The 15,492-nt window shown below is 39.6% G+C and overlaps 1 protein-coding gene across 1 annotated transcript in view; it reads right to left on the bottom strand.

Annotated features, from left to right (window-relative positions):
- Positions 1-3,643: 3,643 nt before the first annotated feature.
- The window catches only part of LOC139636464 (regulating synaptic membrane exocytosis protein 1-like), a 76,568-nt gene continuing 64,719 nt past the window's right edge, over positions 3,644-15,492 (bottom strand). Inside the window, exons 28-33 of the mRNA XM_071504568.1 lie at positions 11,687-11,904; positions 8,688-8,832; positions 8,046-8,158; positions 6,905-7,006; positions 6,537-6,676; positions 3,644-6,415 (exon numbers count right to left, since the gene is read on the bottom strand). Coding sequence (XP_071360669.1) covers positions 6,197-6,415; positions 6,537-6,676; positions 6,905-7,006; positions 8,046-8,158; positions 8,688-8,832; positions 11,687-11,904 — 937 coding nt within the window. The 3' untranslated portion in view covers positions 3,644-6,196. The remainder of the gene's footprint in view (positions 6,416-6,536; positions 6,677-6,904; positions 7,007-8,045; positions 8,159-8,687; positions 8,833-11,686; positions 11,905-15,492) is intronic.

Genomic DNA, 15,492 nt, shown 5'->3' with positions numbered 1-15,492 from the left:
TGTACACGTGAATTTTAACATGTAAAAATTCTATATGAAATTTATTAGAATTTGGAACAATTTTCATATATTGATATGAATGTCTAGCCCACAAAAATGTACGTATGTGTATGTATGTATGCTTTTATTGTAAAAATATGTTTCATAAATATATATCTATCCCAAAGCCTGTCAATATATGTTGATATTATACACAGTGGGGTCCAAAATTCTGAGAGCACTTTACCGGATTGGGAAGATAGATGTTTGAAATTGATGAGAAATTAAAAAGAAAAACATAAATAGGCAGAAAGATCTATTATATGTATGTTGTTTTAATTAACATGCATAAATTGAATATATATTGTTAACATATATGCTTGCAACATGTTATACCATATGAACATTTATCACATAGATTCTTTGATATATGTACATATTCAAATTTTACTATGGGTATTTCATAGGCCTATATGTTATAAACTTTGAGACTGTTTAGACTACTTTAAGAGGAAACAGAATTACTTAATCATTGACCAGTGACACTTAAACATTTAGAGGCCAGAGCACAAAGACATATAAGAATTAACATAAAAGAGTGCATACTTTGATCCTAAAACAAATATATGCTTATATAAGAGATAATTTTTACATTTCATTGCACTGCTCTATGTGGGCCAAACTAAGAAAAGAAACGGAGGCCTTTCTTCAAAACTACTAACCTGTATAGTAACTGTACATGTAGAATAAACTCTGACACATTTCCACTTCTTCATCTTGAGGGGAAGCAGCAGTTGCCTTACAACCTTAAAACTGTAAACTTATCACCTCATCTTCTCACAAGATGAGATGGTTTCCTGCATCAAGTGCATGCCCCCTGTCATTCGGCTTCAACAAGTAAAAACATTCAAATAAAGAAATGCAGCCTCATGTTGAAAGCTTCTCAAAGTAAACAGTCATGTCAGGAGACATGATTTAGCTTATATGTCCCTTTTTCCCAAAGTTTTTGTTTGTTTATTTAGTTTTTTCTTCATGGATAATATTAAAAATTAACTTCATAATGTTTGTATTCCACTTCCACTCATGGTCTCCGTTTCCACCGATTTGTGATCTTTGACCTGATTAGCTAGATTAATCCATTTCCTGGGAGCAGCATGGAAATTTTATTGTGGCCTCTGACTTTTATGATCTGCGGTTCTCTTTTCCACCGTGGTCTGCATCCACGCTTTGTACACAGAGGTCATGACCCCTGATGCTATGACGAGGGGAACTGGGGGTCCGGCTGGCATGGCGAGGCTGGTGGGAGGGTTCGTCAAGATTGCCTGCAGATGTTGGTTCGGGGGCCCTTTGCTTATTTAACAAGAGGATGTGGAACATAAATCTCCCAAGCCCTCTGCTGCACTGTATTGTATGTGAGGTCACACATGAGGCCATGTTGGTTCAACTTCCCCTTTGGTTAGACGCACTATAGCACGGAGGGAGCTTTGGTGTAGCACTGTAGCTGTACATTACTGTTATGTGCTTTCATTAACAAGTCTACATCATTAAAGCTTTTGCTTTCCAGAAACTTACCACTGCTTTATGAGATTTTCTCTTACCTGTGGCATTATCTTTTGCAAAAGCTACATGTCAAAACAAGAGCCTCCTGCTTGTGAAATGATAAAAATGATAGTAAAGGCAGCACCAGGAATAGAGGCATGCTCTTTCTTTTAATTGATAAAAATGGTTAAGGGCGCAGTAATTAGCAGACTGCTGGCTGAGTGTAGGGGCCCCGACCTCCTTAAAGGCTCCTTTTTATTGGTGCAATTATCCAGTACAAAGTAAACAGGATTTATCACTTTAAATGGGAGGGAATTAATGGACAATCAATATAAGACACAAGTAACACTAACACTGCCAACCTCAGGGGCAAAATTACAAAGTACGTGACTCTACGACTAATGACCTGGGACTTAATGTACACATTAAGCTGTAAAATGAATAAATGCCAAAAATATGACAAAGGGACACAGTCTCAACAACAAAGAGCTGCTAAATAAAAGGTTATCGGGCTATACCTGGACGGTGCCATTACCAAAAATCAGTGAGTTAGTAATATACAGGGAGCGACTCCAGGGGAGCTTGAACTTTTGGACTCTACTGTATATAATATCAACATATATTGACAGACTTTGGGAAGGAATATATATTAAAGTAACATATGTCTGCAATATGAGTATACATAAACATACATATTTGTATGGGTTAGACATAATGTACATGTCAAGATATAAAATTATCCCATTTCCGAACAGGTTTCATATATAATTTTTGCACTTTTTTTTCTTTTTTCTTTTTTTTTTAATTACATTTGCATACGGGGACTTGGTCTTGTTTTGTTTTTTTGGTTAGAGTCATGGCCGCTGCCAGCTTTGAGGTCATCAATCGCCAGACCTCTATAATGTTTTTAGAGCTAAAAATAAAATTTAAAGCTAAATATAATGAGTATTGCACTTCAGTACATTTTTACATTTTTGCAGTATCTGTACTTTTCTTGAGTATTATTGTTTTTGGAAACTTATGACTTTTATTCCACTACACTTGAATATTAAATATTGTACTTAAGACTCCATACAATTCTATGAAGTCCTCTTACTTTGTAAGTCAGTGGAATTAATTTTCTTTTATTTTGGAAAATGTGAAACTTCATCTAGTCCTACAACAAATGAAATATGAAAACAACAATGGCTCCTTTAGTTGATTCAGTTGTGTTGTCCATGTCTACAGTCTTGTCTGTTTATTCTACAGGGTCTACAGTCCTCCATTCAGTAGGTTGCTTCAGAGTCATTAGATTCTATAAATGTGGAACAATACAACAATGTGTTGACAGAAAAAACTTTTTAATACCTAACTATTTTCAAAAGCTAGTACTCCAGTATTTTAACTCAAGTAAGAATTTGACTGAGCAACTTTCACCTTGTATTGGAGAAATATTTGATCCGGAGAATCTGTACTTTCAGTCAAGTAATGGAGCTGTGTACTTTGTCCACCTCTAAATTTAGACTTGTTATTTAGTGTCAGCTGTGAGTTATGAAAATCAGCATCATAAGCCCCTCCACTGACAGCAACTGGAATTTACACAGTAGGATTCTTCTGACCACAGGAGGATGAAGTTAGCCTTCATGGAATGGTAATACATGATGTTGAAATTAGTAAGCCAAGATTAAAATTACATTTACAGCTAATATAATTCTTTATGATTGTGAATGTGCAGTCTGATAAACATTATTTGGGTTGGCTCATTTGTAGTTTTAGTACATATTTATTTCCATATATTACAATGAGTAATTTGCTACAATATAAAACAATATAAACAAAAAATGTCATGTAGATCTATTGATGTGAAACATGTATCTTATGTCTGTGTATCTTCCTTTTGAAATGTGTAATTATACAGTGTAATGTGCGTATGACTTTACTTCTCAAATTTATTTCCAAAGTTGAACCTGATTCTGCTCTGCTGAAATACACAAGTGAAGCAAGAGAGCCCATTTGAAATAAGTTTTTCACTCTATCCATCTGACATTATTGCATGATGTCTGAGAGCTTAATAAAAAAAAACAATGATTCATATTATCTTAGCTAAGGGACTCGAGGAAGATATTGAAATGAAGGCAAGTTGAGAGTCACTTTTCTTCCACACATTCTTTTTATTTGTAAATAATAAAAATGAACTTTTTTTTAAATATAAAACATACACATCATTTGAGCCACATCTGTTATACAAACAAGAAATGTTGCAGTGAATGCTTTACTTTTTTCTAATTTTCTTTTTGTTTCAGTGGAACACAGAAGTTGTAAACAATCAGCATTTTTTCCTGTTAATACTGACAAAAGAAATGAATAAAAAAGAAAAAAGAAAAAAAAAACTTCACCGGACGATGAAAAGAAAAGTCAACTCTTCATAAGTGGGGCTGAACGTGGCTGAGGTTCAGACACTGGTTTTGAAGCACAGAGAAGTGTTCAGACGATGCCTTTTAGAGCAGCAGTTCAGACCTGTAGTTTTTGGGGCTGTGTGTTTGAGCTCAGCCGTTTATGACCCCAGTCCACGGCCTTTTGTTGTCCCACTGCATGTGGTCCCCGATTATGAATGAATCGCTTCTCATTATATGACTTGGCCCCTATGCATTTATCACTCAACCTAATGAAAACCCAGTGAGTGGCTGTTGAGTATTTACAGTGTATGACTCTCTGTGCATCTGTATTTATTCTCTATATAATTTAAGAGTTCATGTGTTAGCATATCTGAAATCATTATGTTGGAACATAATTCATATTTCTGTATAAGTGGATCTGATTTGTACACATTTATTCATACATCATCTCAGCCCCTTGGAGGTATACTATGATGTGGAATAACAGTAAGAGGGGCTGTGAGGTCTGCTCAGTACTACTGTTTAGTCCAGAACATCTTCCACAGGGCCGAGGAAAGACATCAATGTAATTGTGGGATTTAGTTTGAGAGACATTCAGCACCGGACTGAGGGACATGGAATAGACTGCAGTTGAGTTCAGATGTCTTTGCGTAATGGGAATGGCTTCGGTTTCTTGGTTTTATCTCTTTAATATTCAAGTACGAGCAAACTGTACAACTGCATGCAACATACAAGTGGCCCTACAGTATGTGGAACTAACACACATATCTAGTTCAGTATCTTTTTTTCTGTATCTGTTTCGTTTTACAAAAATATGCATGCAGCTTGGAACAGGTTCCAAAGTCATGCTGGCCCCGCCTCCTTTCCTGGTGGGAGGAGTTAGTGGGCCAAACGGAGGATGAGCACTGGTGTTGGTGTCCTGACAGATCAGTCTGATTGGTTACTTTGACATTCACAGAGATGCACAAGGGAAACTGTGAGTGAGTCTTCTCTTCTGTTTGTGCGTTTTCTAATATCTAGACAAAGAAATGAACCGAACCAGTGACGGGAACGTTACTTTTTTTCTTTTTTTAACTACATGTTTTTTTCAAAAAGTTAGACTTTTTGTTGTAAAAAAATCAAGCTCTTGTGCTTGTGTTTAAATTTCAAAAGAATTTAAACTAAGGGTTGGATAAAAACTTTAAACGTGCTGGGGTGAGGGACTGCACTCTCCAAAAAATGTGGAAAATTAGACGGTCCTATCTTGCTTTTGCGTAGGTGAACAAAGATTTATCTTTTCATTTTTTTACAGTGATGTTGTACCCTTGTGATATTTCAAAGTGACATAAATTGTATTTATTGGTCAACCTCTTCAGAGGCCTAATATACATCTATACAAAGACGACTGGCCTGGACGTTTGCCAGAGGTGAAACAAGGAAAACAACTTTGCACGCTAATCGCACTGTCAAGTGTAAAAATCTAAGCTGTGTTATCATCACCAGCAACCCCCCCTCCCCCGCATAACACTTGCAGACATTAAGTAGTTTTTATATCCTTTTTTATCTCTTGTGTTTTCTTTTTTTCTCTCCATGCACACACCAGACTGACAACATTATCATGAGCATTTTACACACTGTAAAAACATTTTGTGCCAGTAGTAACAAAGGGAAAGAAATGAACAACAAAGCAAACACGCTAAAACAGTGTGGCTTCGGAGCAGCCATGGTAAACATATTGAAAAGAGGATCTTTCGACAGAGAGAGGGACCAGTGATGTGGCTCCAAGGTCGAGGCACCAGAAGAAGGCCCTGTGCTTCCAGACTGAATACCAACATGGGAGCACCCAGGGGTGCCAGCAGTCTGTTGGGGTTCTGGAGGAGGCCACTGCAACCATCTGCAGGTGTGGAGGGTGATTACCTCTGTCTCGAGTCCATACATTCCGATGCTTACATACATTTCTTTGCTATTGTTGATTCGGTTAAAAACCACCCTGCTTCATTTTGATTCTCTGACACTTTTACATCTCCCATCTCCAGAGCTACTGCTTGGTGTCTGTCGACAGCCCTGCTCTTTCCACATACACAGAGAAAAACTATAAGATTTTTCATTGAATGGATATGAAACACTGAAATGTGGCACTTTCTACAACAGACAAAATTAACCGCAACAGGAGTGATTGTCAGATCTCAACAAAGCTTTCTCGTTGTGACTGTTTCTGATTGTTGTTGTTCTACATTTCCACTATATATATTATTATGTTTTCTTTCTCTACTGTATGTTTCATGAGTTTGTTACTCGCCGAGCAGTGTAGAGCTGTTGGTCCACTAGGATCGGACCCCCGGAGGTCCAGAGGAGCTGTCAAGCGACGACTGGGAAGCTCGCCGCGTTAGGGAGGCAAGTGTCGGATCCACCAAGGAGGACGGTGGAAACAACTTGTACCAACCAATGACTGTGCTTGATAAGTCCAGTTCCTCCAATAGGATTTGTGCAACTCCCATGAAGCTTTTGTGATCCATGCGGCCGTAGTCTCCCCATACAATCACCTGAAGGAAAGTCATTTTCTATCAAATTACACAGCTCTACTTCCTCCTGCTGAAATAGAGTTTATTGATATATTATATATGATATATATTTGGAGAAGGAAGGAACACATCTCATGCTCACCTGTAAGACTTTACCCTGTGGGCTTTCCTCAAATAGCAGTGCTTGCTGGTACAGTGGGTCAAGTGTTTTCCGTGCAATCTTAGTTTTCTTTTTGGCTACATACGCTCCATTATTCAGCAGATAGACCTTGACGTATGGAGCTGAGGGCGAAGACAAAATAAAAAAGCCATTAGTGGGGAACACAGCACCTCACCTATATAATCTAGATCATAGCTCGGAGCTGGTTATGGGAAGGAAGAGCACAGAGGAAGCTTTGGCTGAGTGTATGTACTGGATTACAATGCATGTAGAGAGTATATCATATACTAATGTGAAAAAACTGAGGGATTAGTTGCTCTTCAGGATCTAAATGTAGGTCAGGTGCTTACCAGGGAGAGATTTCGATCCTGGCTTTTGTACAAGTCCTCGAGCTCTGATGACTTCCACCTCCAGCTGACCCTTTTTCTCCATCATCCCGATCTGGATGTCACCTGGGAGACAGATGAAGATGAGAAGAGGATGATCAATTTTCAAACAGCAGGAAGAGATCAATGACGGCAGGTGCTGCAGGGCTAAAAGGTGTCAGGATCAATAAAGCTAGTAGTGCCCGCACACACGGCCTATAAATATATATAAGACCAAGGAGCACAGCGCATTTCACTCAGCGCTTAAAAAAGTGCAATCAAAGGTCTGAGTATATGAAAACAATAAAAACAAACTGATCTGTGAATAGTTTGTATTGCATTATTACTATAATACATTATGTTATATAATATCATTAGACTAAATGCTATATGATATTGTTACTATGTTAACATAGACAGTTATTATTTTATTACTTTTTTTCTTAAAGTATATACACACACAGACACACACACATACATATAGTTCAGCCTTTATTGACCAGGACAGTGTAGAGAGACAGGGGGGAGGGAAAGAGAGAGAGAGAGAGAGAGAGAGAGAGAGAGAGAGAGAGAGAGAGAGAGAGAGAGAGGATGACATGTAGCAAAGGGCCAGGACCAGATTCAAACCTGGGCCACCGTGGTGAGGACTCTGCCTTAATGGTAAACATTTAAGCAGGTGAGCTATCAGTGTGGCCTATCATATTATTCATCATACTATATCATATTACTGCACTATTATATCAGTTTGTATCATATTACTGTTATGATTACATATAAATACTACTAGTGTCTAATATACTATACTCTGCTGACTTCGTACCAGTTATCAGACTCATATGCCTTATCTCTGCTTAATTTATTTTATTTTATTTTATTTTATTTTATTTTATTTTAGTTTAGTTTAGTTTAGTTTAGTTTAGTTTAGTTTAGCTTACCTTTACCATACCTTATTCTTAAAAAAAGAAAATATGCAAATGAAACATGAAAACATGACAGAAAAAGGGAATTAAAAAAAATAAAGAAAGGCATAAAATTACAAAAAAGAGAAAAAAATTATCAAAGTTATAAGCCTTAGATAAGAGAAGAGAAGAAAAGAGAAGAGTCACGGATATCACCAGTATCTTACCAATGGCAGGAGTAGCCAGCGTTTGCCTGCCCACTAACTGAGCTGGTCCCAAACCATCCAGGAAGTCACTGAACTGACTGCTGGCACCCAGATTCACTCCAGAGAAGATCAAACTAACACAGAAAACAGAAATATGGTTTTAAGTACGATAAAATCAACAATATCACCATCTCCTACATCACTCACGGTGGTGTCTGCAGAGTTTGAGACTTCAGTGCTCATTTCCAGCCTTCAGGAGGAACCTGCTGCCAGTCAGTTATTTATAGCTTGAAAATCATCTTGAAAACTGCCCAAGTGAGATAATCTGTCACAGAAAATGCCAGGTCTTTAGTTGATTCAGACAAAATTTGTGTTTTCTCACCTTACTACGCTCAGTATATTACAATGTTTACTGTCAGTCAGCCACCTGACACATACAGGCAGAAATGGATGTCTCTGCCTGGATATGTTGAACGTGTCTTTACTGTCACGTCCACATTATTTTAAAGGTGTCATATAGTTGGGTGGGAAAGCAGTTAATTTCAAGCTACAGCAGATTTAACAGAGTAAAATCTGCACTTTGAAACCAGTGGAGGGATATGCAGAGAGTGTGTGGATGGTTATTGGAAAGTGATGAAAACAGGAGGAGTGTGATTTACTGACTTTCCCTCAGAGTTGTAGCTGTTCATGCTGCCATTGTTGGACTCTCTGCTGGGCTGGCGGCTCATGTTCCTGGTCAGCTCCACTGCCATTCCAGTCTCTGTGCTCCTCTGGATGGGTGCACCTTTCTCCTTCTTACTCTTCCCCTCTGAGTGAAACAGGGAAGAAAATCACAGTGATGTTGTCAGAGATGCTGGTACGTAGTGGAAGTGCAAGAGTATTGGAAAGAAAGAAATGCTGGATCACTGACTCCAAACCACAAAATTATTTAAGTAGACACATGTTAATCTGATTTGGTTTAGAGTAAGTTTGCAGGCGTTATTGATGCTGATTCCACAATCAAAACCCTAAAGAACTAAGGCAGAGGTGAAGCTCAACAAACAACAAATTTTCTGTACAAGACAAAATTATGATTTAAGTCTATTTCTTAAAGGAATATTTTGATATTTTGGGAAATTTGCACAAGCGCAAGAGTGGTATCAATCATCTTATCTAATTCTAAATCGAAATGTAATGTTTAATTTAGAACAGGAATATCTTAAGAACAATTTCTTTTAACCCTTATTATCTCTTATATCCTGACTCACTAGTGTGGGTTAAACTCCACAAAAATCTGGATCTCACATTTCCCATGATGCATCTCAAAAGCAACAAACACATCCTTAAAGCTCACACCCCCTGTTTGTAAAACTCTGTAGATGTCAGGATTGTTTTTTCAAACATATCAGGACCACAGCAGACGTTAGATTCAAGATTCAAGCTTCGATTAAATGATCATTATGCAACAAGACTGCATAACGAAATTACAGATGAAGCCCCTTCATGCTACTCACAAAAAAACAAAAGTTATATAAATTAATAAATAAGTAATCAAGTCATGAAAATCTAATTGTTTTCATGGAGGAGTGTAGAGGATTAATTCAGGAGAGTCACAGCCTGAGGAGAGACACTGCTGCAGAGTCTGCTGGTACAGCAGTGGATACTTCTGTGTCACTTGTCAAAACAGCAGCAGGGTGAACAGTCGATGGGGTGGGTTCTTTTGGCCTCTGCACAGGCACCTCACCTCACCTCACCTCACCTCACCTCACCGATGCTCTGTGGATGGATGCTGATGATGTTCTGGGTATTTTCAATCAGTCACAGCAGAACCCTCCTGTCCTGGGCCTTGTACATACCAGTGTGATGTTTCCAGTTTGTGATGCTTTCTATTGCTCCTCATTAAAAGTTAACAAGAACTTGGCGCAGGAATTGAGTCTTCTTTCTGAGCTATGATTCCCAAGTGATGACCATGACAGGTCCTCTGTGGTGCTGATTCCCTGGAACCTAAAAATTGTTCTCCTGCTCCACCTCAGCTGCACTGATGTAGACAGGCGTGTGTGACTTTGGCTCCTTTTTTCTAAAATCAACAATCAGCTCCGTAGTTTCATTGATGTTGAGCAGTAGGTTGTTTTCTGTGCACCACTCTGCAAGACTGTTGAATTTTCTGTAATCTAGCTGATGAAACTTCACAAGAGTGTTCCATGTCTGCGAATTTAGTCGCAGCGTGAACAGGAGGGGGGCCAAGCACACAACCCTGGGGGACTCTGGTGTTGAGAACTAGAAGGGAGGAGGTGTGAGTGCTAATCTGAGTGTGGTACTCAAACCCAGAGACTCAAGATTGATGGTGCCTGTCTTGAAGGAGGTGGGAAGAGTCTTTTGTTACAATTGCTGTGTGAAGTCTTGAGTAATGGGTAAAAAGTGTTATGTAAGGCCAAGGCCTCAAGGCATTATGGAGATATTGCGTTAACAAGGCCAAAACTGTGTTTTATGAGGTCACCATGACCTTTACCTTTGACCACCAAAATCTAATCAGTTCATCCTTGAGTCCAATCGGACATTTGTGCCAAATTTGAAGAAGTTCCTTCAAGGCAGCCCTGGCTCTCGCCAGCACGGAAGCATAAGAACGTAACTGCATTTCTGAGCCTCCCATCCTCCCTTGTATATACTGAGCTTGAGCTGACTCTTTTCAGCCAGAAAATGTCTGTGATATATATAACCTACCATAAACTGTTAGGTACCTATTACCTCATAATTACACTAAAATTAAATAAAAAACTCAAGCAGAAATGTTCCTTACCTGCATTTGCTCTCATCCATCACAAACAGAAAAGACTTCTTAAATTAACATTGATCTTCGTCTCTCGTCTCTCTACATCAGGGAGAGAGGGTAAGAGACCCCCTTAGGCTCAATGTCTTCTAATAGCTTTTTATGTCTTCCATACTTTCATCATGAATTTTACACCACCCCGTGGTAAAAGTGGATACCAGATTCTGCTGTGTGACTGGGAACTGAACTGCGAGGGGCTCTCAGCCGGCCATGACGCTCTGAGACTCTCTGAGACACTTATTGCTAAGATTTCCAATAAGTGTCATGGGGGAAATTGTATCGAATGCTGATCTGACAGAATCAGATCCAGAATCAAACAGCAGTGGATATGGCATCCTCCATGGATCTGCTGGTTCTGAATGCAGACTGCTGAGTGTCCAGGCCAGCTGGGAAGCTGTCTTTGATGTACTACAGAACCAGCTTCTCAAAGCACCCCAAGTGTTAATGATAGGATTGGGTTTAGTGAAGGTTAATGCTAAGGCTTTATGGTTATGGTTAAATGAGAAAAACTTCACTTACAGGAAAAAACACATGAAAACCCTTGAATTGAAACTTGAAGTTCAGTCAACAGAGCTGATAGTAAACAGGTAGTCATCCATCATTCAGCCTCCAAGAGCCCCTGTTAGCTCTGTCCTGGCAGAGTGTTGTTGTTTCTGTTTATCACCATCATCATCGTATCATCATCAGCCATCAGCAACCAGTGTGACACAGGACAAGCAAATATGTCCCCAAATATATGCAATAACTTTCAGTTGCATCATATTTCCAAGTAGAATATTAGCCACATTTATATCAGACATAACCAGTGGGATGTACAGTCACCGGTGCACACTTTAGGGTTGTCATGGCAACTCACCAGTGCCACTGATCTGTGAAGTGCTGCGGCTGCGCCGGTTGCCAACAATGGCCACCACCCGCGCGCTGAGGCTGGAGCGTCTCTTCTTGCTGCCACCACCCACCATACCCAGTGCCGTGTCTGATTGGCTGCCGTCAGTGCGCTCCTGGGTGTAGATCTCCCCGCTCACACTGGAGCTCTTCAGCATGCTGCGGCCCATCGACGATCGCATCTGCCGACTGGAGACAGAAAAGCACTACATGACACTGTGGTCTTGTGTGATGAAGAGGGGATGTAACTAAGGTCTCTGTAACTTCCTCTATACTGTACCTGAGTTTTAGTGGAACACAAAAACAGCCTGGCTGATAAAAGGTGGTGGAAGACAATAATTTCAAACTGAATGTCGTTGAATGATGTTTAATAAAACAGCAAGTGACTCAAACAACAGATGAGTAAACATCTGGAGTCCCATAGAAGGGAAATGATGATGAGATATCCCACTGAATAACTCAAGCTAAAACAAAGTAAACATGGTGTACAACTAAAACTAACACTGTGCTTTGTGCTTTGATGTTTGATTTTTGTCATTTGGATGACAACTCTCTAGAAGAAGTCTTAAATCTTCAGAGGCCATCCCGGTTAAAATCAAGGAATAGAATAAAATGTTCTATCAGTCCACAGCTGATAATCATATCATGTATTGAAGTTCATTCTTCTCAAAGGAGCCACTACGCGTGAGCAGAGGTTGCCCAGTGCTCCATGCTGCCTCCTAGGGGCTTGCAGGAGCCGCCGCATGTCCATTCCCTCAGAGGTGGTCAAGGTGCTGCAGGAAAGCCCAGCTATGCTGCCCCTATCACCCACACTCTCCACTCCCTGCGCGCCCCTGACAGCTACGGTCCAGTAGCCCAGGGGAGTCAGGGAAGGACTGGGAAGGGGCAGGGTGGTCTGAGGCCTTTCCACTGACCCCTGCAGTGGTGTTAGGGAGGGGCGTGCAGCAGAGGGGTAGGTTGGGAGGGGAGGATCCAGGTCTGGAGGATGGAGAGGGTCTGGGCAGCCACAGCACAGGATGCATGCAAGGAGGGATCTGAGACATGCAGTGGGGGATGCACAAACACACACAGACACACACAGGAAACAAAGGCCAAATATAACAGGCATGAAGAACACTATTGTACATATTGTAAAGTGAAATGCATTTTTGCTTGAGATTTGTGTTTCTTTTAAATTTAGACTGTAACTAAACTAATGACCATGAAAATGCTCACAATTATGTGATTTCAGAAATACTGTAAAACTTCAATTAGAAGCCAAGTCAGAATTAAACACAGAGTCCCTTTTACTGGCCTGGTGTGGCTGCATATTTTGTCAAATAAACGCAGGTCTCAATTGGATGCCCTGTTCTTTGGATGTATTGTCATGAGAGTGAACGGCGCTCACATTCAAAAACCATGTGGCAAAGACAAAAAGATACAACGTAATATTTAAACTGTCATTTAACAGATTTGCTCGCTCTCTCTCTCGCTCTGTGCATGGGGTTGGCCTAGATGTGCTGCCTCTCAGAGCTAGATCAAATGAATGATTCGTAATATGTTATTTGATAGTCTGGTAGTTTATATAGGAGTAACATTCATACTGGTTCAATTAATCAGTCTGATAGTATTTCCCATCTTTGCTGTGCACGACTTTTGAGCGAAAGGAATTAAAGGCCAGTCCCATGTAGACGCCTGTCCCAATTATTGGCCTGTTAAACTCAGTGACTGAAGCAAATAAAAGCCTGGGCTATCAACTGAATTTTTACGGAATATGGATACCAACCGTTTTTTCTGTGTGTGTGGTTTTCTTCTGAAAGGTGAATTTCTTATAATAACACAACATTTTCATCCAACAAGGGATAGTAAATCTATGGAACCAAAATGCCAAGCAACAAATATGAATCCTCTACACAAAAAAACAAATGATTGACACATGTGGCATCCAGTGAATTAATGAAATTAATGAGAAATATCAAGCAGGGGCAAGGTTGAAGAGCAAAAGTTAGATGTGACAGTGCATCCTCACACCACCTCTGCCTCTGCCCCTTTGTATGTACTTAGTCACTTCCACAACTGGTCATCAATCTGGCCTGAAGCAGATATCCAATGAATACAGATATTAATATCCCACACTGAGTGAAAACTGACCTGAGGCCAGCTATCCATCACTAGATTACTAATTCATCCCCCCAGTGTCTCTAATAACTGACCCTAGGTCTATATTAAAGGCCTTCTAAAAAAGACTGACCAGTTTTTATAAATGGACACTGACTCCATTGTCTGCGTTTGGAATTCAAACCTGTGTTTTCACTGTCTCATCGCAGCCTTGTTTGAAAACACACACATACTCCCCTCTCACCTAAGAGCTGATCTGATGCCAGCATCTGCACAGCCAGAGAAATAATGTTCATCTCTCTCTTCATTCCCCTGAATCTGTCTATTCAGGGGAATGAATAGACAGAATACTGTATTCATAAATGTAAGCATATTAAGATTTGCCCTCACATGAACAACAGGAAGCATGAACTGATTATTTTGCAAATATATATTAAAACAATCTTTTACACTTACAAAAGAGGTAGACGGCCTTACACTCTCCTATTTCATTAAAATAACATCTTGATCAAAGACGACTCTGCAGACTCTGATGTGAAGGACAAAATAAGGTCCATAAAGAAACAGCTCTTCCAGTTTGGCGTGGAAGAACTTGACTGCTCTTCACTGTGCCCTGACCTCTACCCCAGCCAAAACCTTTGGGATGAAAGTGTGTCAAAGGCTGTGGGTCTGTGTTAATATGCTCTGTTTGATTGATTTGTAGCAAGGCCATAAAGAACAGAGCCCCCCCCCCCCACCCAGACCTCAACACATTAACCAGCTAATAAGCTGCACTACATCACCACCTGGCCCACCAAGGACCACTGGGATAGGGTCATTTGTCCCTGTCAGCACACTGCTGCTGGTCAGCTTCGTGTGTGTTTGCGTGCATGAAGAGAACATGCAATGTTTTGTTACAGTTTTTTGGTATTGTTGCAAATCAACTTGTTTTTCAAAGGAATTATTCTTTTGAAACTGTACATTCATGTATTATTACAGTAGCTGGAACTACTCCTAAGATTTGTACGCTTCGTGAAAAGAAAAAGACCAAGCTGAAAACAGTTAACGTGGATTTTCTTTCCCTATGAGTAGTTTTATTTTCAGATGAGAGTTTTATTCTAGTTTCAGTTTGATTTGGTTATTTCCATTTACAACAATCCTGTTTAACACCTACATTTCTTTAGGGGGAGTTGTGGGACATATCTTTTAAAAGGACAATCAAAAACCAATGCAGAGGAGGGTGAGATATGTTAATTTTCAGTCCCTTGTATCCTTCAACCTTCAAACACTCTAGATCCTACATTTCCCGCAATGCAACAGAGCTGCATTTTTCATTAGACCATTACTTCCTGCTAAATATTCAAAATCTTTCAATCAAAAAACAACATTTGTAATGGATTTTTTATGCTTAAATTTGCAGTAAGATAATAAGTAATCTGATAACCTTGATATTAGCATTTAGCATTATATTAGCAATAACATAATCTGGGTCATTTCAACAGACTTAATAAAAGCTCCTCAAGAGCCACAGAAAATACTCCTCACAACAAGTAAACAGGTATTTCATTGTAAACTGGGTGGAGTGCCCGTTTAACCTTGTTTGGGACTCAGATATCCAGAGTCCCAAATAAAATCAAATAAACTGTTGCAACAATAAGCAGAGATGAGCCGGAACACCAGAAGATTTAAGCTTATCCCTGC

The sequence above is a fragment of the Trachinotus anak genome, unplaced genomic scaffold (assembly GCF_046630095.1).
Source record: "Trachinotus anak isolate AG129_WGS33_773 ecotype Australia unplaced genomic scaffold, CSIRO_AGI_Tana_v1 ptg000019l, whole genome shotgun sequence".
NCBI lineage: Eukaryota > Metazoa > Chordata > Actinopteri > Carangiformes > Carangidae > Trachinotus > Trachinotus anak.
This window is presented reverse-complemented; position numbering and strand designations above follow the sequence as displayed.